The sequence below is a fragment of the Mytilus californianus genome, unplaced genomic scaffold, assembly GCF_021869535.1.
Source record: "Mytilus californianus isolate M0D057914Y unplaced genomic scaffold, xbMytCali1.0.p SCAF_2, whole genome shotgun sequence".
Lineage (NCBI taxonomy): Eukaryota > Metazoa > Mollusca > Bivalvia > Mytilida > Mytilidae > Mytilus > Mytilus californianus.
Genome location: NW_026262668.1, coordinates 52,035,751 through 52,061,411, shown reverse-complemented (window position 1 = coordinate 52,061,411; position 25,661 = coordinate 52,035,751). Strand labels below are relative to the sequence as shown.

General features: G+C 33.4%; 1 protein-coding gene and 1 long non-coding RNA gene across 5 annotated transcripts; one reads left to right on the top strand and one right to left on the bottom strand.

The window, feature by feature from the left end:
- Nucleotides 1-133: 133 nt before the first annotated feature.
- LOC127729984 (uncharacterized protein y4mH-like) lies at nucleotides 134-24,733 on the bottom strand. The gene is made up of 8 exons (XM_052237990.1): nucleotides 24,691-24,733; nucleotides 22,440-22,598; nucleotides 9,522-9,598; nucleotides 8,437-8,594; nucleotides 7,695-7,742; nucleotides 5,881-5,994; nucleotides 2,639-2,705; nucleotides 134-395 (listed from the first exon to the last, which is right to left on the bottom strand). The coding sequence occupies exons 1-8, from the start codon at nucleotides 24,713-24,715 to the stop codon at nucleotides 207-209; spliced, it is 837 nt and encodes a 278-aa protein (XP_052093950.1). The 5' UTR covers nucleotides 24,716-24,733; the 3' UTR covers nucleotides 134-206.
- Nucleotides 13,021-16,420, top strand: LOC127729987 (uncharacterized). Of its 4 annotated transcripts, none has more exons than XR_007994919.1 (4): nucleotides 13,021-13,203; nucleotides 14,632-14,735; nucleotides 15,423-15,625; nucleotides 16,094-16,420. It is a non-coding gene; the product is annotated as an uncharacterized LOC127729987 (long non-coding RNA). The 4 variants fall into 4 exon arrangements; XR_007994918.1 differs by having other exon boundaries at nucleotides 13,021-13,225; XR_007994916.1 differs by lacking the exon at nucleotides 13,021-13,203 and having other exon boundaries at nucleotides 14,344-14,735.
- Nucleotides 24,734-25,661: the final 928 nt, after the last annotated feature.

The following is a 25,661-nucleotide window of genomic DNA, read 5'->3' as shown; positions in this document are numbered from 1 at the left end:
TAATTGAATTATAACTGCCCTAGTCAGCTTGAATTTATTTCCAACTATACCAAGCGGACGTAAAAAGAATTTACAAAGAAGCTTAAGGACAAAACAAATGTCATGAATGTGGCACATTTATTTATTCATGTTCGTTTTTTCTGTCATCCAATCAGTATTTTATTTATAGTTTATACTCGTCTTTGAAATCTGAAAATAATTGTGGTTTATATCTGTAATGAATAAAACTTCCGGCCATTTTCTCTGAACAATTTTTCTTTATCTTCATCGGAAAGGGATGGCAATAAATTATTTAATAGTGTGTATACATCTTCGTATTTACAGCCAGCTTCTGAACACACTGGCCAATCAGAACCATACATACAACGGTCTATCCCAAAACATTTGATTATGTGCTGTAAATAAAAGAGCTAAAATTAGTTCCAATGCCCAGATTTTATACAAGACTTCATCTATGCATCAAATCAGAAATGAATGATGGAATGGATTGATAGTGTTTACTGTTGATTCGTTATTATTCATCGGATAACAATTTTCGTGGATATCGTGGTTAACAATTAACCATGAATTTAAATGTTCAACGAAGTTCAAATTTCGATGAAAATACATTTTTTTCTCATTCCACAAAGAAAGGTACCCACGAAAATAAATGAATCCCCCTCAGTAACACGTACCAAAGGGCAAATAATGCATGAATATTGAGGACAAATGAATGTTGATGATCGATGGTGGATTTGTAAAGTGTTAAATTACATGATAACAATCTGCAAACAGAAATGTCACCTTACATGGTCACATTATTTGAACTCTGATCCGTCCAGCATTTACTTTTAAACATGATAAAAGTTGCTTGCTCAGTAGAACAGCAACAAATACCAACATTTTAAAGTCTTATATTTCATCCGGGAGATTGATCATAAGACCTTCCGCATTCGAGGTCAGTATGCACTCTACCAAGAATCCACCAAGTCAGTTTAAAAAAGGAATAACGGAACGCATGCACATAGGCAGAGTTGTTTTAAATCTGCTGCAGCCAATTGATAGCGAAAACATTAAGAGCATAAGACAGAGACTGTAAAGTATATAAAAATTTAAATGTTTACCTGTTTTATAATTTTTGACTATTCTGTTTCAATGTGTTTTAGTCTACTGTGATGTGTCAAAGTCTCCTATAGTCCAAACGAGCTGTTAATTTATGCTGTTCTTTCGAGATGTAACTTTTTAAACTTAAATTATATTTGCATGAAAATTTTAGGTTATTTTCGTAATTTCAGGACTTTAAAAATTCTAAAACAATTGTATGGATTCATTATTTGTAGATTTTTTTTATCGAACTCGGCAATTAGCAATCGTTTGATAAGGGCAATATGCATTGTTATATAAGTCATATATGTCTGCAATAAATTAAAATAAAAGAAGAACGTGTCTGAGGACACGAATGCCCCCGCTCAAGGTTTTCAATTTTTGAAGTTATCTCTAGAACGTTAAATGACTAACTGCCCAAATTCGAACATTGTCTGTATGTTGTAGTTAAAAGAATTATGTATGAGTTTCATAAAATTTGGATGTGTCAAACTTAAGTTTGAGTGCGAAAACTGAAAAATTTTCCTAGATATGAAGGGGCATAACTTAAGAACTGTTAATGACATACTGCCAAAATTTAAACACTGGCTGCGTGTTGAAGATCCCAGCATTCTATATTAGTTTTATAAAATTTGGATGACGCAAACTTAAGTAAGAGTGCGGAAACAAAAGGAATTGCAATTTTCCAAGTTAGGAAGGGGCAAAATGATAACTCTAGAACGGTAAGTAACTCACTACCAAAATTCAAACTCTGTCTGCAAGTGTTTGTTCTTAGCATTGTGTATGATTTTTTATTAAATTTGAATGAAGAAAACTTAAGTTAGAGTGCGGAAACAAAAATGGGACGGAAAGACGGACGAACGGACGAAAGGAAGGACGGACGAACGGACGGACGGAAGGACGGTCAAGGGTAACATTTAATGCCCCCGATGCTCACGGCGGGGGCATAAAAAAATTACTGCGCACGCATCGTTTATGGTATTTGTAAAATTTATTCAGTTTAAACCTTGGCATTAATTGATTTCAAACATGTGATGTCACAGCTATCTGTACCGTTTATATGAAAATAAAACCAATGTATATATAATAAAAAAATATCTTTGATATGAATAATAAAAACTGATGCGGGTTGAACATCAATGATACAGTAACGCAACACAAATAACAAAATGATATTTCACAACTTTTTTTACATCAGCAATGAACCATTATATACAATAACTTTAAATATTTGCAAAAAATGGTGTGTCTATGTTGATAAAAGCTATTTTCTTAATTTTAACATTAGATTTTAATATTATAACATATGTCTGTTTGTCCTTTTTGGTTTTATCAGCTTTCAACGTTTGTATTGGGTTTGGGGATTTTAAATATTATGGGCTCGAGCATCACTGAAGAAACAAAATTTGTCGAAATGCGCATCTGGTGAAGTTAAATTGGTACCGTTAAAGTTATAATTACAAGTGCCCAGAAAAAAAAATACTAGCAAATAAATTTTAGCTATTTGCGTCACTAGTGGTTAATTTGAGATGCACTTAGGAAAATTGTAACTTACGTCAACATATGGTTGGAAATCTTCTTTTTTCCAATTATTTAGATCTCCTTCAGATACTAGTCCAGATCTATAAAACAAAATGTTTTCATTATTTTGTTTTTGTTAATTGATAACGACATCCGTCTTTTTCTCAAATTTTGATACATTAACAAGTTTTTTATCATTGCCTCGCACAAAAATAATCCACCTTTATATTTCCTCAGAGCTAAGTTTTCAAACGGTTTATACAGCATCCTTGGAATTCATGGTAATAATGTCTGTTTTATATATTTTATTTGATCTTTCCGACCGTGCGAGACCCTCATGGGTAGTCAATGTCGTTAAAAAAACCTAGTATTTGATCGTGTGATAATCTAACTGTTAACTACTGCACGACGAAGTCTTAAATGAATCACACAATTCTAAAAAAAAAATCATATGTAGTTTCAAGGGTAATGTATAAACTAATCAAAGATACCAGACTGATAAATTTGGTACGCTAGACGCACGTTTTGTCTACAAAATTCTCTTCACTGCTTCTCAAATCAAAACAGTTTGAAAATCACATAATAAGAAATTGAAGAGAATGAAAACCAAAATTTCCAAAAGGTTGTGCCAAATCTTGCTCAAGCCATCTATGCCTGGGGGTAGAAAAATTAAAACCCTTAGTTATTCGTTGAAATCAACATTTTGACAGTTTTACAGAGAATGACTGTATCAATTGTATTTCATGTTACGACAAAAAGTGTTGACTACTGGACTGGTTACACATCTAACATTCTAAATTAAGGAAAATAACGATCGTTCCCTGTATTAATTTTGAGAATCAAGCGTTGAAATTTTTGGCGGGAAAAGACGATTTCCATTTGAAAAAGGGGAAAGGAATCATGTTGAACTATATAAAATATGTGTTAGAAATAACAAGGATTTTCAAAGATTTAGATTTGCTAGAAGTGTATCTGTATACCAGTACTATAAATCTCTATTAATTCATACTGAGATAAAGTTTTTAAGAAATGGCGAAAAATATTAGAGTCTGCCATAAAGGGGTTTATAGAATAGAGAATAACGAACAAAAGTATATAGAACAGAGCAAAATGGACACACAACAAGAAAGAGTAGTGAATAATGGGGTGCCAAAATATAAAGAATAAAATAATTAGCAAAACAAATAAAAAATACAGACTAGAGTGCACACGCTGAAATGTCTCGCCTGCTTTACTACCATTGATTTTAAGTTGGTAGCCCTAAATATAAAGTTTTACAACAAGCATCACATTAACTTATCATGATCCACGAAAATGAGGTCAAGGTCAGATAAATCCAGCCAGAAATACATGTACACCTTACAATCATTCCATACATTGAATATAGTTGACCTATTGCTTATAGTGTACAAGAAACAGACCAAACAATAAAAACTTTATATTGACCAATGAACCCTGAATATGAGGTCAAGGTCAGATGAACCCTGCCAGACAGACATATACACTTTACAATCATTCCATGGATCAAATAAAGTTGACGTATCAAATATAGTATCTAAGAAACAAACTTAGCCGAAAAAACTCATCATTGACCAATGAACCATGGAAATGAGGTAAAGGTCAGATGATACCTTCCAGACAGACATATAAACATTACAATCATTCCATAACCAAACATAGTTGACCTATTGCTTAAAGTTTAAGAAAAACACATCAAAACACAAAAACTTAACATTGAGCAATGAATCGTGAAAATGATGTTAAGGTCAAATAAAACCTGCTAGACTGACATGTACATCATAAAATATTTCCATTCACCAAATATAGCTGACCTATTGCATACAGTATTAGAGAAATAGACCAAAACACAAAAACTTAACTTTAATCACTGAACCATGAAAATTAGGTCAAGGTGAGATGACACCTGACAGTTGGACATGTCATTCCATACACCAAATATAGTAGACCTATTGCTTATAGTATCTGAGATATGGACTTGACCATGAAAACTTAACCTTGTTCACTGATCCATGAAATGAGGTCAAGGTCAAATGAAAACTGTCTGACAGGCATGAGGGCTGTGCAAGGTATGCACATACCAAATATAGTTAATCTATTACTCATAATAAGAGAGAAATTAAGATTATAAAAAATTTTAACTTTTTTTCAAGTAGTCACTGAACCTTGAAAATGAGGTCAAGGACAAAGGACATATGACAGACGGAAACTTCATAACATAAGGTGTATATATATACAAAGTATGAAGCATCCAGGTCTTCTACCTTCTCAAATATTAAGCTTTGAAATAGTTAATTAACACCGCCGTGGCCGCCGCCGCCGCCGCCGGATCACAATCCCTATGTAGAGCTTTTTGCGACAAAAGTCGCAGGCTCGACAAAAAATGACATAAAGAGTTAAGATTATAGAAATGAAGACCCCCCCCCCCCCCTTGCACTGCCTGTACAGAATATAATACGGAAGAAATTGAAATTTTGAAATAAAGGGGTCCGTAAAAATACCGCAAAGGACCACCTTAATTGAGTACTGTAAACAGGATTTCGCACTAGGGACCTGGTGGGGTGATATAGTTGGTACACATCAAATAACAAAAAGACTAAGTAGTATACATGTATGACATAAAACAACGTTCGCGGTTACTGATTTTCGACCGGCATGTGAATATGTTGTAGGGTAAAAGTAGGAGTTTTTTTTTCGAAATCTCAATCCTTCCCTTTTAATTGTAATCAGTGGATAAGCAAAAGAGTACTAAAAAAAATACAATAAAAATTAGTACCCAAAAAGTACTTAACTCTTAAATTGCGTAAAAGAGATAACAAATTCCAAGTACAATCAAGAAGTATAATATACAATATTATACTATATCAAGAAATTCGGCATCGTAGTGTTTCAACTTGTCTCTGAATGATTAATGAAGACTGTTCTCATAGCAAGTATAAAATTGCGATTCCACATTTACTCATGACAACAATAAAAATGTACAAATTGATATACATGTAGTAAAGAGTTTCCGAGTGAGAAAAGTGACGGAAATATGTTTTAGAAGAACTGATGGATGAACAAGGTGATAGCAATATAGCTCCCAGTCTAAGAGTAGGGATATATACCGGTATTTAATAAAGGTAATATTATAACATACATTACTACAGTTTTTCAGAACTGAACTAAACTTACATTTTACACCATACATTAGGAAACTTACATTTTACACCATACATTAGGAAACTTACATTGTACACCATACATTGGGAAACTTACATTTTACACCATACATTAGGAAACTCTGCAATAGCTGCTATTTCCTCTTTCCAATGCGACATCTTTCCCTCTTTGACGTATGGTTCAGCAATGTGATCAACAACTAACTTTAATCTATTTAAATTAATTGATGTAAAATGCAGGTATACACCATGTACACGTAAATATATCATTTAACTGGGAAAAATAAGCGTATGGTCCAAATTCTTGTACCTAAATGATAAGATGACTATAAGATCCAATATTGGTGTCTAAATATACTTGTACCAGAATATCGAAATGTGTTTTGGTATTGGAAGTCTGCAAAATGGAATTAAAGCTCGAATGGGTTTGTGGCCTCTCGGTGGCCGAGTGGTCTAAGTAGTTCAACTACTGTATCACTAGCCTGATCTAGCATGTCAACGTGCTGAAAGTGTCGTTAAACACCAATAATCAAACATTCTAAAAGGTTTTTGTAATATTTGATGTGAGTTCGACCTAAGACTAATATGCAATCATTAAGTTTTTGATAAATCCTCTTTTCGTCGTCTATTCAAAGCTAGTACAATCTGATCTGACGGTACATATTCTTTTGATTGGCCAAGGACAAAAACAATTGCAAGGTCCTTCGATTGTAAAAGAGTTTTCTCTAATCTTCCTGTGTTCACGGGAAACTCTGCAAACTTAAAAAAGATCTTGTAAAAAGACTAGTCAAACGATCAACCCGATAATCAATAACACATGCATTTCATTGAAATTATAGTTCTATCTTTTTATTACTATTACACTTAAAAAAATAAATTGTTGACACAGAGATGTGTCTCGCTTGTATGTAATTTTGATAGTAAAATGCAAATGTTGAAATTAAAATGACAAAAACTTTGAAATGTAAATAATGCAAAACATTCAGTCAATATAACATGACAGTGCCAAATAATTTCTGTGGAAATAAGATATATACCGAATATCATTGATTTATCATAAGTGGTTCACCTTAAACTAAACTTATCACAAACTTTAACAAATAAACTATGCTAAAATTTCAAAGTCAATAGACAATGATTGAAGAGGCAGGGCCAAATAATCGCCATGGAAAAAAACTGCATACCAAATATCATTCACTTGATTCCCCCTAAACTGACCAAATTACTATGTACAAACTTTCAATTCAATTAACCATGACGGATTCAAATAATATCCATGGAAATGAGATGTGAGAATGCTTATTCAACTGCATACCAGATATCATTGATTTACTATTAGTGAATCACAAACTTTAACAAAACAGAAACAGCATACCTAAGTCTCGCTTTTTGATTGCGTCAAGGAGAGACAATAACTTGATATAGTTTGAACATGGCCATTCTGGTCTTCTTCGACCGGCAGTAAAGCCCTTGCCGAAGTGGGGCGTTCGTTTGGCTGTGCGGGGTGTACAAGTACACAGCCACGTCCGGTCAGATTGGGGACGTTAAATCCGATGCCTCGTGTAGAGAAAGTGCCACGCTCTCTGCACGTTAAAACCCCTTGCAACAACTCTTTGAGGGGTCCGTAGGTGGCCTGTTGCAAGGCAAAATTTCTGTCCCGATCCAATATACCATCATTTTCCAGTGGCAGTCAAAATTTCCCCTACCTTCATCACAGGGCCTACCTATTGTGTTTATTGTTAATTTGTTCTCGTCCTGAACATGCATGAAGTATTTGCCACTGGACGTTAATCAACAATTAATCAATCACTAATACATGTAACACTTCACAATAATTCGATCTAGTTTAAACCATTAGTGACATTACTAGTCATTTCAAGAACTAGTATAAAAGACAAAAAAATATCTTACTTGGGTAAACGTCGTACAAGGTCCGGAATATACTTCAGCAAATGTGGCCTAGATAATATATAAAATATGTATTAGATTAAATGTTATTGTTGATGTTAACTAATTTAATAATAACAATATCGCAATATGCATTATATGTATTTTTTAGTCAAAGTTCTTCAATATTAATGCTGGACATCAAATCTGTAGAACACATGAACAGACAGATGTAAAAGATATATGCATAGTTTCTCTCAATTTTAGCAATTAAATCAATTCTAGAACTATTTATATGTCAGTTACAACTTCTTAATAAAAAAAACTTTAATTAAATCATTTTTTATATTCATTAAACATTTACAGTATGTTTGTGGCAATACAAATTTAAACAAACAATAAAAAACAAAACAGAATACAAAAAAACATAAGTGATATATTTACAATATTACAATATTTAATAGCCATGTTACAATGAGACCTCTGCCCTCAGTTCTAATGACCTTTTAACAAAGAAGACAATATTTCTAACATTCTAAAGGAAGTGGGGTTTAATATATAAAATAATTTTTGTTCATCAGGGCTGAGACATATAATACATATATTATGTACATGTCTCTACTCCGGGAAATGAATGAAATGTTTATCACCAACACTATCAATTAAGCTAATCCTAAGCATTTTTTTTTTGTATCTAACTTCAACTGGAACGCTCATACTCATAAATTAATATTTGACCCTTTGTTGTGTACCTGGTTTCACAAACCTTATTAAGAGGTCAAATGTCAATCCTCTATCTTCGAGAACTTTTAATCCTTGAAAAACGTCTTCGCGAGTTATCCACTTATCATCCTCTAACTCTAGAATGTGACGACATCCCTTGAACAGCTGGTTTTGCTGCATATCATCTAAAACCTTTGACAGCTAAATCATAAAAGTAAAAAAAGCAACATATGTTTAATAGCTCTAATAATATAAAAATAAAAAGATGCGGAATGTTCGTTCACCAATGAGACAACTATCGAAATGAAGTGGATGTAAGCAACTATAAGTCATCGTACAGCCTATCATAATAAGAAAAACCCATATCCTATAAATGCCTCGAAATGGCAAAACATGAAAAAATACAAAGTTTACGAGAAAACCAACGGCCTGATTTATCACACAAAAAAAAAGAGAAGGAAAAATATGACAGACAGCAATCAACGACAACCTGTGAATTACAGGCTCACTGTGAATTACAGGCTCCTCTGAATTACAGGCTCAGTGTGAATTACAGGCCCACTGGTTGTCGTTGGTTGCTGTCTATAATTAGTCTTGGTATCGGTTATTTGTTCATTGAGTGTTACTATCTACAATACAAGTCTAACGTGTTTTATTAAACGGAGTGTCTATTTTCCGCCTAGCCGAATAGTTGAAAATTTCTATATTTCCGGCCATCCGTTTGCGCGTTTGCAAATGTTCGATATCAGCAGTAGTATCATGTAGTGAAATTTGTCCTGGATGAGTTTTCGAATTGCAAACTCATGTAAGGCATTGAACATTCTAAAATCCAGTTATCGTTTGGTGAGAACATTTCAACAACATTTTTGAATTTTATGAAAGTTTGCAAACAGTTTTGTCGAATATAAAGAAATAATAATGTTTTTCCAAAAAAAATTCAAGAACACAAAAAAAACAAATCTTGTCCCTAATCATTTTTATCATACCACTGCCCCAATCAAAATTTATCTTCAACTGCTTTTGATTTTTCAATAAACTCAATAACACGACGACAATGGACTAGTAACAGTATTATAAGCTGAGTTGACGTAAATAAGTAAATATAAACATAATTGCATGAGTACGTACATCTGTACTGGTGAGATCAAGGCCTGCTACAACACCCTTGATGATATTGTGGTTCTTTGCAAGTTCCATTACCCATTCTTTAAATAAAACGAAAATAAAATTAAGTTTTCAATGTCGATCTATAAACTTTTCATTCCTTCCCGTTTGGTGGATATACAAAACATCAACGATACCAAGCTTATAATTGTGATTGCCAGACGCGCAAATGCATGCTTGAAGGGACATCTTTCAACTACATTGAGGACCACAATATTTTAATACGTTTTAATGTATAATCAAAATATGAAGTCTGCGTCATAGAAGTCCAACACACTGCGCTTGATACATGTATTGGACGCACATGCATTTACGGTATTAGTCAGCAACGAGACAATGCCCAGCTATCTGCCAAGACTTCTTATTGCGAACCAAATGATACTTTTCAACAGATTCACTTGAAAGTTACATCCCAGCTCCTTTGTTCTACCAGGGTTGATCTGAGCCGGATCATCCCTACCAGATCACCCTAGCTTGAGTTTCTTTGTTTTGCATGCTTTCCTTTGTTTTGTAACATTTTGGCGGGAATGCCTAATTCACAATAAAACTTGGAATTATTTATTGAGAAAAGACACACTTTCAAACTTTATGTAGAAAAAATCCATTGTCTATGCTGGGATTCGAACTCAAGACCTTTAGCATATCAACCCACGACACATACCCCTAGACCAGGACGACTGCATACCAACTCTCAGTAATTTAACATATTTAAAAGAAGCAAGATATTTTCATAAGTGGGGCTAGTTGGCAGACCTTTATTCAGTGGGATTTTAATCCTTTTCATAAATAAGGCGAGTTGTCAGACTGATTGTTCAATGGGATTTTACCGTTATTCATAAGTGGGGTGAGTTGTTAAACAAGAGTGGGGCGATTTTTTAGAAACTGGCGATTAAGTGTGGGCCGATTTGCCAGTGGGGCGAGTTGACATGGTTTCATATTTAAACATCGTGTTCGGGGGACATAAAGGGTATATATGGTAATATATAAAGTATATTATAATAGTTGTTTGGTGTTCTAAACTAGATTTTATGGATTGTAAATAGTTTTTCGTCTAATCTAAAACAGCTGGGATGAAAAATAGTTATCCCATTCGGACTTGGTGTGTCAGTGTATGATCACCCTCTGGCCTCCGGCCATCGGGGTGATCTTACACTGACACACCGCGTCCTCATGGGATAACTATTACTTATCTGTCGATTTAAACTTTTGTAAGTTCTTTTGTCCCATCTAATAAATACAATAGCTATTGTTCTCTGTGTAGTTTATTCAATGAGACCTTTAAATTTCTTCCAATAGAAATCTATCACTCACTGATTAATTTACCTGAACAAAAAATTTAACTATCAATGATGAAAATACATGTACTAACACTAAATAAGGACTCACAAAACTGCATGTGAAAATGTATTTATTCAATAGCAATAATACATTTTCAATTTGTACAATATAAACACTGATTTAAAAATTAAAAGTTGATTTCTGATAAAATTTTCAATATTTTACCTATTAAAATTTTCTTTTTTTTGTGTGTTTGACAAATAAAAACTAGAAAATGATGATGTTTAAATTAAGGCCTTCATAAATGTGTTCTATAACTGAACAATCACAAAAAACATGCAAATTCATTGGAACAATACTAAAAATTGTGTCAGAAATAAACTTTTTTATAATTGAATCAGTGTTTATATTGAACAGCTTGAAAATATATCATTGATATTGAATAAATACAACATCACATGCAGTTTTGTGAGTTTTATACATGTATTTCAATCAACAAAGAAGATAATTTTTTGGTCAGGTAAATCAATCAATGAGTGAAAGATTTCTCCTAGAAGAAATTTAAAGGTCCCAGTAAATAAACTACACAGAGAACAATAGTTATTGTATTTATTCAATGGGACAATAGAACAGACAACAGTTTAAATCAACAGGTTACTTTTCAATTGAATTTGTGGAAAAGTATCATTTGGTTCGCAATAATAGCGCGTGCTGAGCGAAAAAGCTGCAACTTACAATTTGTTTGACTCGGCATGGTATCACATAAACGACTCCTAGCATTCTAGGCGAGCACGCTTCCACGAACCACAGAGGCTAGCACGCTTCCACGAACCACAGAGGCTAGCACGCTTCCACGACCCACAGAGGCGAGCACGCTTCCACGAACCACAGAGGCTAGCACGCTTCCACGAACCACAGAGGTGAGCACGCTTCCACGAACCACAGAGGCGAGCACGCTTCCACGAACCACAGAGGCGAGCACGCTTTCACGAACCACAGAGGCGAGCACGCTACCACGAACCTCAGAGGCTAGCACGCTTCCACGAACCACAGAGGCTAGCACGCTTCCACGAACCACTAAGGCTAGCACGCTTCAACGAACCACAGAGGCGAGCACGCTTCCACGAACCACAGAGGCGACCACGCTTCCACAAACTACAGCGGCGAGCACGCTACCACGAACCACAGAGGCTAGCACGCTATCACAAACCACAGAGGCGAGCACGCATCCACGAACCATAGAGGCGAGCATGCTATCAAGAACTACAGAGGCTAGCACGCTATCACGAACCACAGAGGCGAGCACGCTATCACGAACCACAGAGGCGAGCACGCTACCACGAACCACAGAGGCGAGCACGCTATAACGAACCACAGTGGCTAGCACGCTTCAACGAACCACACAGGCGAGCAAGCTATCAAGAACCACAGAGGCTAGCACGCTTCCACGAACCACAGAGGCGAGCATGCTTCCACGAACCACAGAGGCGAGCACGTTACCACGAACCACAGAGACGGTCTTCTCGTTTAAAAAAATCACAAAAAACACGAATTTACAAATGTAATGTTCATGCTATATCGATATTCATACATTTACTAATGTGGATTCGTTATTATTCTTGAGATACCTTTTTTCCAGGCATTTCGTGAGTACAAGTGAATCACGAATTTAAATGATCAACGAAGTAAACAAGTTTCAAAACAACGAAATCAAATGTCTACGAAAATACACCTTTACCGAAAATTGTTACCCACGAAAATAAATGAATCCGCAATCAAGACAAGAAATATAAAATATTTCAAAATGTTGCAATACTGGTAAACATACAAAATTCATGCAACTTATTTTTAAAAAGGTCGCAAAAAAATTTTCAAAATAGTAGAACATTCCAACAGAAATGTCGGTAACAAAAACTACGTTAAAAAAGAAACCATCCTTAGTACTAAAATAGCGAAGTCCAATTTGTTAGCCGGCATGACGTAAAAGCGACGAATCAAAGAATTCAACTTTATTTATAACTAATTTATGACAATGGTGTGTTTAAAAATTAAACCATTCCAGGCCCGTTTGTTTTCCACATTATTAATATTACCAATAATTAACAAATTCCGGGTCGAATCTGATACCGATACCATTAGTATATGTCACATGTAGTTTCTAGTCTCGATTATCCAGACGCCCATATGCATATATGTAGAGTCTGGATCCAATCGGTTCGAATGATTGTGATGCGAAGGCGTGTCCAAATATGCAAACACGCGAGCTGGATTTTTTCGGAAACTTTCATGACTTGAGGTTCCCTTGCGGTAACACTAGACAAAAACAAACGGAGGAAGTAGAAAGCATCATGCCTGGTGCCGGTTGGAAGTAACATCAAGAGCTACAGACTGTTATATATATCTTATATCTATACAACACACACTCCGATTTCTGCACGGAAAATAACGTTATATGCGTTACTTGTGCACAAAGTTTTGCAACTAGCGGGGGGGGGGGGCTAGGATGAAATTGTTAAAAAAAGGCAGGACAGGAGTTTAAGGTTCATGTGGACCCTTTGGCTAAAATGGCTGCATTTTCACCTCAAAATTTACTCTGAGTACAGACAAACCTGCGCATCTGGAAAAGTTTTAAGGCATAGCATGCCCTAGATAAATAAACTTCTAATGCATGGTATGTTTTAGAAAATTAAAAACTTAACTGGATTTAGCAGTACACTTTTTTTCGTCCCTGCAGAAGATGATAAAATTAACAAACAGTTGAGTTTCACTTGATATGGTCCACTCAGATACACAGTTTAAATCACCAATTATTGTCAGGTATCTATTGTCCATCTATTGTCCATGTCAATCAAAACAGTTCACTTCAATTATTACCTGTGGGGAAGTTCTCAAACCTCTTTCCCAACTTAGTTTATTTTGGCACCTTCTGGAGGAATGAAAAAAAGTGCACTGCAAAATCCGGTTAAGTTTTTAATTTTCTAAAACATAAAATATATTTGAATTTTATTTATCTAGGGCATGCTATGCCTTAAAACTTTTCCAGATGCACAGGTTTGTCTGTACTCAGAGTAAATTTTGAGGTGAAAATGCAGCCATTTTAGACGAAGGGTCCACATGAACCTTAATATGACTGAGTAAAAAAATAGAAGGATGAGACAATTTGCAAAATAAGGCAGGATGACAAATTATTTATGTTAAAATAGTCAGAATACCATAAAAAAATCAGGACCTAATAGAGTGAAAATTAAAAAGGCAGGACAGAAATTACAACTAAAAACACATGCTGCAGGACAAACTGGTAGCTTCTATAACCCAAAAAAACACTATTATTATTTTTAAATGTATATATTAATATGATTATTATTATTATTACAGTTGCTTGAATTTTAGTGATAAAAATATGAAGACAATTTTAAAAAATAGTGGTATAAATATTTTTAAAAAAATCATATTTTTATCACTAAAATTCAAGCGACTGTGTTATTATTTATGTACAAACATGTTTAAAATTATATAATTATGCATGTGTTAAATTTTTAAATCTAGGTCAATATACATGTATCTGAAGTAATGAGCATTTGTAAATATACTTTCAAATACTTCATTTATTAAAACTACCTTTAAAGAAATAAAAAAAACTGCATTATATAACTCAAGGACGTATATTGTTAGTTATACGTCCTTATATAACTCAAGTACATGCATTACTTTTTTGTAGATATGTCTGTTTGTTGTTGACACTCCCTTTACTTTAAAGTTACAATTTTGTCATTTAAAGATTTAATATTTATTCCAGATCAATTTTGCACATCTTGAAGAGAAATTAAAACAAACAATGGAATGTAGCAAAGTGGACATTATACTTGATGAGTGCTGAATATGAAGATTTTTTGAACAGCGGTATAATTACTGCATGTTGCTTTTTTTTGATAAATTTAATGATATGGTGAATCTATACTTGATTAAATGACTTTGAAATAACCAATAGAATTTCAATAACAACATGTAGTTCATTTCATTTACATTTGATTTAATCATTTATAATCAAATGTAATGTAACCAAGCACAGAATTCTCGAAAAACTGGTGGTCCAAAGATTTGACCACCAAACTTTTTAAAGGACTGTCACAACTTTGGTTATTATTTTGCAACAGAAATTATAGTGAGGACCAGCAGGTTTTCTTGTAGGACCACCAGGGAAAAAAAGATTTCGAGAACTCTACAAGCATGCATTCCACAACTCACTGGTTAGTGATATTTTGGTATTCTAGATCATAGAGAGTTGCAAAATATTTATGATGAACTTATCGATTAAAGAAATATTACCGTAGTAATTATGTAATTTTTTTTTTTTTTTTTGTTCCAACCACAACCATGTTTGACAATGAGTGAATATAATTTCATTTGTTTATAATTACCATCAATATTATGGCTGTGGGCTATTATTCATTATTTTGCCACCATGCAAATTAGAACAGAGACCTTATTTATTGTATACTTATTAAAATTAACCATTTATAATGATAAATTGTGACTCAAAATTCTACATTTTATAACTTGATTATTCCATTACTTGTATTTTTCTAGCACTTCTTTTTAACATGATGGAGTTGCAAAAAGTTACCACAGTTCTATGGACATGATGGACAACTAAAGGAGAATAGTTTCATTTGTCAAAGGACAACTAAAGGAGAATAATTTCATTTGTCAAAGAACAACTGAAGGAGAATAATTTCATTTGTCAAAGGACAGGAGACTTTCCATGCCCTAAGATTTTAAAAGCTGAAATTGTAAGGCTTTAAGAAATTAATGTATATACATATGGTCCTGTCTTAAGTTTCCATAAAAACATTTAATATAATTTAAGTCTTTAACTTTTTTATTTAGACATATTTTATGAAGAATATAATGTTTTAACTTTGTTCAATGCATTTTGATACACCTCTCTTTAATTGGAAGAAGTAAAGCACTTAATTTATACACAATAACCTTTTTGATTTTAGCTTTCATATGAATCTTTTTGAAGATCATTAAATGGAGCTAACACTGTTTGAAGAGATGTGGGGTCCTATGAGACAGCAACTCAACTGCAAAAATAACCAAAGGAACATATCAATATACAGTTTTAACAGTCTAAACCTAATGCTCCATATAGTCAAATTCCAAGCAATTAAAAGAGTAAAAGCATGCAGTAATTCTTCAAATACATAATGTGTGTCTCCAATTAATAAATCTGATCTTGTGTCATATCTTTTTAGGGAAAATAAGATGCAGAGAACCATTCATGAAGTATATATATGATACTGATATTTACAATGTTCTGCAGAGCTATAACTCCAGCCCTTTAGATTACATTACACTACTATTGCTTGCTAATTCTACCATCAATAGCAGGAGAAGAGAGGAGATTCAGCACTATGAATGATCTTTGCAATTTGCTGTGGATGATGACTAAATCAAATTTGGATGCATTGATGAAATTCATATAGCGATGACAGTTACTTCATTGAACAAGAAAAAGCTGTAAATATTTTCAATGGTGCAAAACAAACAAGTTATAATGAACTATAAAATGATTAAAACTGTGTTGAGTTTTCAATTTGTTTAAAAAGTGACAACATTTACCTAATGAAATATAATGAACACCAAAGATGCTATCATTTGAATTGATTGTAAAGTTTACATGTCTGACTGGCATGTTTTATCTGCCCTTGAACTCATGTTCATGGATCATAAGTCAGTGTAATGTTTCAAATGTTGGATCCTCTTCGAAGATACTATAAACAAAATGTCTATAAATGTCTATTTGGTTTATGGTATGATTGTAAGGTGTACTAGTCTGTCTAGCTTGGTTTATCTGACCTTGACCTCATTGTCATGGATCATTAGTAATATTTAACTTGTAATAAACTTTTATCTTTAAAGCTAATAATGTAAATCATTCAAGCAGGCAACACATTTCAGCTTGTTTTAGACATCAATAACTTGGTGAAACTTTCTTAATTTTTTTTTCAAATCTTTAACAGAATTTTTCTACAATCAAAAGAAAGTATTCAGTGCAAAATATTTTATTTAATGTTGCTGTATTTTTCTGATAGGGACTGATTTTTTGGCAATTTTTATATAAACATGATAAAGATTACATTCTTGGGTTTATGCATAAAAAAACAAGTCAAACAGTCCTAGAATGTAAAGAAACTTGGGCAGATTTGCTTAAAATTGATGTATGGAAGATATTGTTTGAAGCAAACTTTACATCTGCTTACCCTTCCGGAGCACCTGAGATCACCCCCAGTTTTTGGTGGGGTTCGTGTTGCTTAGTCTTTAGTTTTCTATGTTGTGTCATCTGTACTATTATTTGTCTGTTTGTCTTTTTATTTTTGGCCATGACGTTGTCAGTTTGTTTTCAATCTATGAGTTTGACTGTCCCTCTGGTATCTTTCGTCCCTCTTTTACAAATATATCTTTCCATTGTTCAGTCTTTTCATTTTTGCAGTGAACATTTACATACAATACAGTCTAGACTTACATTCTTTAGACATCAATAAGTTAGTTAATATAAAGATAAGAAGATGTGCTTATAATTGCCAATGAGACAACTTTCCACTAGAGAGCAAATGACATGGAAGTTAACAACTATATGTGACCATATGGCCTTTAACAATGAGCAAAACCTATATTGCATAATGAGTTATTAAAGGCCACAAAATGAGAAATGTAAAACAATTCCAGAGAGAAAACTAACAGCCTGATTTATGTAAAAAAAAAACAATTAACGAAATACAAATATGATATACAGCCACTGAATTACAGGCTCTTGACTTGGGACAGGCACATTCAGAATGTGGCGGGCTTAAACATGTTGGTCAGCGTCCAACCCTCCTTCTAACCTGAGACAGTGGTTTAACAGTACAATATATGAACAAACAATGAAAATCAGTTGATTAGGGCTGAACTCATATTGTATTTATACATCCCTACAACAAAAAAGAAACCAAGTACAGATATAATAGTACTGGCAGTTACTGACAGCTAGTTCAAAGCCAATAACAACTTGTAAAAAAATCTGTATCTAAGACGAGGATCAATAAGCACACATCCAACATCCAATGGATTAAGTGTAAAGACGTCATTAACAGTCTAATGTATGGCTGTGCAGCATCAAATATAACAACCATCTATAGGTACACATTAGAGGGGCGGATCCAGCCATTTTAAATAGGTGGGTTCCATATGTACCCATTAAAATGCATTGATCGGTCCAAAAAAAGAGGTCTGGATCTGCAACTGTATTAAGAGTGTCACCATATACATATTAACATTCTGACCAGTCTCAGTGCCCCATACTTCCATTCATTGATCTTCATCTATAAAAATGGCTGATAAATGACACTGGTGTGGTTTTCTTAATTGTTACAGTAACAATTTTCACTAATTTAATCTTTAGACTTATCAATGATGATATGACTTGCAGAATTTTTATGTATCGTGTCGATCTTAACGAGTTCAGCAATTTCCAACTGATTTCTACATTTTATTCTTACTTTGTGATGCTTCAGCACTTTTAGATAAGCTCTTATATATGTGTGTCTTGCAATCCACAGCACGATTATGTACGCCACTAGCTAATGAAAGCTAGGAACATATAATTCAGTAGTTGAAGGTTGCTGCCTGTAATTTTTTTCTCGTTTATTATTTTGTCATTCATTATGCCGTTGGGCTTTCCTTTTGAATTTCAAGTTATACATTTGGTTATGTCCTGCATGGTTTAGATGACTATACGGAAATGGTTTTGCTCCGATAGTTCAGTGAAGGCCGTATGGTGGACTACAATTGCTTTAACCCACGTCATTTCATAGGTAATTGGGGACAGGACAATTTTTTAGCCCCCGCCCTTTTTCCAATACCCGTAAATTTTTTCCCTAAAAATATCAAAATTTTCCCGTTTTTCTGTGTCATGAATATACTACAAATAACTTGTATTTGCTATTTACTATCAATTTCAAGTTTACTATCCACAGCAGTCATACTGATTTATTTTGATAAAATTGAGAATAGAAATGGGGAATGTGTCAAAGAGACAACAACCCGACCAAAGAGCATAAAACAGCCAAAGACCACCAATGTGTCTTGTTTATGACTTCCCTACTCTGTCTCCGTGGTCATCATTGACAAATTTCAGTTACTTTTTCTCTATGTTTTTTTTTTTTTTTTTTTGCAAAATAACTACACACATATAAAAACAAATGGACAGCGCTTTTTTCGTTTCAAAACCAGTGACACCGTCAACAAGAAGCAACAAAGGCATGTTTCTTGCGATGGGAAAGCCCCCTCGTTCTTTCCAAAGAAATAGACAGGGGTCTTTACCATCGCATGAAACTATTAGCCGTGTAAAACAGCGAGACAATGTTAGTATTAAAGATTTACAATATTGAGGAGTTATATTAAATCTTTATAATATATATGTTAATGTGAAAAATATGCATTTTCAAATGCAACCCACCTCCCCGGTCGGATTATTTTCACTTGATTATATACAAAAAAGCATCATGTTTAATTTGAGCAGTTATGTCCAATTTCTACCGTGTCAGGATAAGAGCAGAACTGAAAATTAAATAAAGGTATGATTAAATCTATGAGGTTTAACCAAGGATTTGTATAGTAACTATACAAATCCTTGGTTCAGCGTTCAAATTATACAAATCTAGAAATTTGAAAGAAACAAAATAAATAAATCAAATGTAAAACATTTAATATATGTTTGATACCAATAGTGATCAATCTGTTAATATATATAGTTGCTTGGTATACAGCTTGCAGTCTTCTAGAATATGAATAAACTATTTTTCGAGCAACAAATCAATCAACTTCCCAAACTAAAAAAAAAGAAAAATAGAAAAGGGGGAAGTAAAAGCACTCAGTTCAGTTGTTGTCAAGCTATTAAAACACAATATTCGCTATTGTATTGATCCTGATAAAAGATTCGTGTACCACCCCACCCCACGAAAACCCAATTTTGTTGATAGAATAAACAAAGCGTGTACGTAATTTTACATGAAGTGGCAATAGCGTATCTAGAAATTTTCACTGACTGCCTAAGAGGTGCCCGCTGCAGTCTGCTCTATCGATTCCCTAGTATAATCAGCCCATTTTTTCCCACAAAAAAAATCCGAGAGGGGTGTCAATAAGCTGAAATCAAAACTTGCTATTAATAAATAGTTCGATCATTCATCTTAATTTTTGATAAGGTGGAGAATGGATTCGAGATTTATAATGCTTTTTTTTATACCAAAAAACAAAATATATTATTTTTTAACCAAGATTTATATAGAAATATTTTTTAAATCCTTGTTTAAGATTCTTTTATATCTAAAAACAGGAGTTTTACACATTCATTGAAAATATTTTGTTCATCTCCCTTTTAAAACAAATCATTACTAAATGCATCTAAATAAAAGATAAAACTCTCGTCGTTAAAATTAAACAGCACGATACATGTGCTCTTCGACCATGTTGTTGTTATTGAAGTATGGGAGGAGTTTATTATTCAACATGTAAATGCTATCCAATCGCGTATTAGGAAAAAAACCTACAGATCGTAGTCGAGGCTCATGAATATAACATATATCTCAACAATTGCTACCAGACGTTATTGTTCGCAGTAAGAACGATAACTCTGGTGCAACGAGACTAATGTAGTTTCCTGTTGAAGTTACCTGTACCTTCTGTAAATCCCTCCTCTATCAGGAGAACCTGGAATTCTTTCAATTATTGTTTTATATTTATGTTACACTATAGTACACTATTTAACAAGTATGTTTTTTCCACCTCAATACCCACTTTTAATTTCGGTTAATTAGTTAAAAAAAATATTTTATAATAAGTTTATTGTAGTAAAAAACCAGAACGGATTCAAACAGAAATATTTTGAAAGCAGAGAAAACTGTGCACCTTACAATCAGCATGACTCTATCAGATAACAGTATGAATACTAAAAATCCAGGCTAAAAATAAGGCATAGGTACTTTTATTCAGTCACGGACCCGCGATGTCGCTGATGTGTTCTAGTTAAAACGTAAATATCTAATTACAGATAAACAATTAAGTGTAACAGTTGTTTTCCATTTAGCCACTTGTTAAAATAATCATTGATTTACATTTATTCTTCCGATCCTACCCAGTTCCAATCCAAAATACCTTGCGCTACTTATTTTTTTCTCCGTTCTTTCACAGGCGCTTGGGGGATGACACCCCCCCCCCCCCCCCCCCCTTTTCTAAAAAAGTTTTTTTTTTGTGTTTTCATTTTTTTAGTAAATATTCTGTGATATTTAAACTTATTTTCACTTATCTAATGTGTTCTTGTTCTTTTCCATACGACAATAATAGTAGTTTATAATTTTGACCCTCTATTATTATTGGAAAATCGTCAGTACAGTTATAGGACAAACCCCAAATTTCATCCTTAAAGTTAGGAGATATCAAATTGAACAATTTATTGGTGTTAAGGTTCATCAAAAGGAATTGAAAAATATGGCCGTGTTTACACCACAAAATCTACTCTGAGTACAGACAAACTGATGCATCTAGAAAAGTTTTAAGGCATGGCAGGACCTAATTCTATAACAGTTATATGTAGTCTATGTTTTAGAAAATTAAAAACTTAACTGGATTTTGATGTACATTTTTTTTCCAGTCTGCAGAAGATAGCAAAATAAACAAACACATGAGTTTCATTTGATACGGTCCCCTCAGTTACAGTTTAAATCACCTATTGTTTGCAGATGTCTATTGTCCATCTATTGTCCATTTAAATCAATACTACTCACAACATTTATTATATGAGGGGAGCTTCTCAAACCTCTTTCCCAACTTAGTTTATTTTGGCACCTTCTGCAGGAATGATAAAAAATTAATAGCAAAATCCAGAAAAGTTTATAAAATTGAGAATGGAAACGGGGAATATGTTAAAGAGACAACAACCCGACCAAAGAGCAGACAACAGCCGAAGCCCACAAATGGGTCTTCAACGCAGCGAGAAACTCCCGCACCCGGAGGTGGTCCTCAGCTGGCCCCTAAATAAAATTGTGTACTAGTTCAGTGAAAATGGACGTCATACTAAACTCCAAAACATATACATGAACTAAAATTTAAAAACATACAAGACTAACAAAGGCCAGAGGCTCCTGAATTGGGACAGGCGCAAAAATGCGGCGGTGTTAAACATGTTTTGTGAGATCTCAACCTTCCCCCTATACCTCTAGCCAATGTAGAATAAAGAAACACATAGCAATACGCACAGTAACACTCATAATTTTCTGAAACATAAAATGCATTTCAAATTTAATTATATAGTTCCTGCCATGCTTTAAAACTTTTCCAGGTGCACAGGTTTGTCTGTACTCAGATTAAAATTTGTGGTGTAAATACGGCCATATTAGCCAAAAGGTTATGATGAACCTTAATTAAACCATTCATTATAAATCAGAATTCGTTTCTACATCGATGCATATGGAACGATAGTTATCTCCCTTTGTGTTTTTCACTGCTGAATAACTCGGACTAAATAGTTATCGCCCTTTGTTTTGTGTACTCAATAATACTTACTGGCTTCCTCTGGATTATTTAAACATTGTATAAATACAGCATGTTTTACGGGGGTAGCTTTTACCTCTTCTTCTAGGTCCTCTATGTAAAAATTCTTGAAAAGAGTTTTGTCATCTTTTGTCGGCCATGCATATTCAAATCTATCCAACTCCCAAATATCTATGAAATAATATACTTGAATTACTACATAATTAGAAATTATTAACTCTTCCCATTCTTTTTTTATTTTTTTTTTTTTTTTTTTTTTTTTAGCATTTTGTTTTTAATCAACGGATTTAACTGGTTTATGCAACAAGATGGTTGTAATTCATGTTGCCGACATACAAAACGTGTTAACATTAACACTCGACAAATGTTTTTATTGTTATCAATTATTCTACGTTATAGTTATTGAGCAAGCAAATCGGTTAACTACTAGGTCATTTCTGTATCTTGTGGAGAGTTGTCTCATTGGCAATCATACCACATCTTCTTATTTTTATATTGTTTAGTTTACACATATTGTTTTCGCTTGTGAATGATTTCCAGTATTTTTTCAAGGTTAATACATCATGTACATCATTCAATTTCTTCGGACTTTAATTCGCATATGATTGATTGATTGATTTTGATTGATGCTTAACGTCCAGTGGCAAATATTGCATGCATGTTCAGGACGAGAACAAATAAACAAGACCAACGTTACCATATTTCTATTCCCCAATCACCCTTGAGGTGGTTGAATTGAAATGATGACATTCCATGGTATTTCTGTTATTGTCATTTTTTTTTCTTTGTTATTGTTACCAGAACGTTTTATTATGACCTTATAATCAGAAATGTCCCCGCATAAAACGCCTCAAACATTGTCGAGTCCTATTTCTCAGTGATTGCAGGAGAGATTTTATTTTTGACCGCTTGATTTTCCACTTAAGGAGCATATCATGTAAATCAGTAAAGGAAAGCCACTTAACTTAAAAATAATGGTATAATAGATAACAAAAGTACAAACAAAACAGTAGTAAACAATGTTGTTTTAAAGAAAGTAATGCTCGTCTGCGTTATTGAAAGCAAGTGCAGGCTCTAAATACTCAAACTGCTGATTTGTATTTCAATGCATAAAATCGTGAAGTGTCAGTCGATAGAAGCTCTATTTTTAGCTTTATTGATAAATTTACATTTATACCTGAAGAGTTACGGTTGGTGGTATAACAGAAAAAAAACACAACCATGACAAGTGCATACGATCGTTTAACCATCATGACATTCATTCGAGATATATTTTACAACATGCAATACTAATATATTGGGGAGTCTATCCTCATCAATGTTTTTGTTAAATTTTGTCTATACCTTGGTAGCAGTTAGAAGTTAAATATACTATTTATAAGGACAATGCCATTTCTGTTATGTTTCCTATGAGCTTATTTGGGATATTAACTCATCATATAATATTGTATTGAAAGGTATTTTAGAAAAACAAATGGCCTTCGTTAGTGCCGATTTTTTTCAAAATTGAATAACACAATACATAGTAGTGTGTATTACCTGTTCCTTCCGGTACATGTTGTTGCTTATGTGTGTGCTGCTTCATGTGTACTTGTGGACATGATACCTTGAATGAGAGTACCCTGATTAAACCCCCGTGTAGTTTGATTTTTAATAATTACATCACATGTATATTTCATTATAATACGTTATTTTGATTGGCTAACAGCAATCTCGCGTCATTCTGAAATTAACCTTCATTTCAAAATGAAATGTAACATTCATGATGACACAAGCTTCCACAATAAAGTGCACAGGGAAAGAAAAGAAAAACTTGATAGAAATCGTGTTTTCATGATCCTAGCAAAAAAAAGTAATTAGAAGTATTGAATGCTTCTTTTAGTAATTTTATAGGGTTGTAAAAGCGTTGACCGTGCGCACATTTTTAGAATGAAGCGCTTCCGCCCTTCATACAAAATGTACTTCGGTCAACGCTTTGACAACCCAATAAATTTACAAAAAGAAGCATTCAATTCTTAAATAAATGTTTATATAAATTGTTTTTCATTTGGAATATATATAATAAGTTTAAGTAACTGACCGACAGCATTTGAAATATTTGCCTGTCTACTCATGAAATGTATGATGTACAGGTTTGTGCTATCCAGTCGGTCTTGAATAAAGAAGTGCACATTATACAAATCCGTGATATTTTAAAACACTTCCTATATTGTTCAGGTAGACGAATGATTTGTGACCGTATATACATGTGCAATTAACTTACGAAAGTGGGTGTCAACGTATGCCATATTTCAATTCAAACGATCACCAGTCCTGTTTTTTTACAGGGCGAAACTTGATTGGTTATTATTTTGTAAATTCCAGTCACCTGCGTACTATAATAGACAAAATTTGAGCATTTTATAGAAACAAGATACATAATATATATTAAAGATCTTTATATTATAAAATACCAGTATCTATAAGGAACAATTTAATTATTTCATGGATACATAATATATACATAAAATCTACACATAAGAAGATATTGACATCTGTATGAGAACTCAGTGTTAAAATTAAATCTAAGTAGTCGCAAAAATTGGAATAAAACCGATGGTCCTCCTCTGACATATTTCATACATATACAAGTGCAATATGAAAATATGGAGAGGTGATATGAATGCCAATGAAACTATTATATAAAAATAAGGAGATCATGTGGTAGGATTGCCAATGAGACAATTAACCACCAAAGTTCAAATCAAGTGGATGTAAGCAATTATAGGCGACCGTACGGCCTTCAGCAATGAGAAAAACACATACCTTATGGTCAGCCCCGACATGAAAAATATGAAACAATTCAATTGAGAAAAATAAAGGTTTATTTTTTTACAAAACAATTTACGAAAAACAAATATGACAGACAAATATGTACATGATTAAACAAATAAAATAAATGAAGATATACATAAAGATATTAGCGTATATATGTATGCTTCTTTATAAATATTATCATTGTCTATACCAGAATTAAATCGAAACCAATGAATAAACATCCGAATTCGATTACTGCATTTCGCTAGCCCAAATATACCCATCAAAGACTCAATACTCAAAACTCATCCCTTAGCCCTGGGACATAATATATTATAATAGTCCCAGCTTAGCCCTTATCCTACATACCATCAAAGAAATGCCAAATTCCCAACACCGCAAAAACAAGTTTTATCAAAAGACATCCTTATAACACAA

What these genes read in the sequence shown, in the direction of transcription:
- LOC127729984 (XM_052237990.1), bottom strand. Translation starts at nt 24,715, where the DNA reads ATGGCATACGTTGACACCCACTTTC. An exon ending in TTGATCTCACCAGTACAGAT is followed by an intron (nt 8,595 to 9,521) that starts GTACGTACTCAT and finishes TTTATGATTTAG; the next exon opens with CTGTCAAAGGTTTTAGATGA. An exon ending in ACATTTGACCTCTTAATAAG is followed by an intron (nt 7,743 to 8,436) that starts GTTTGTGAAACC and finishes TATATTATCTAG; the next exon opens with GCCACATTTGCTGAAGTATA.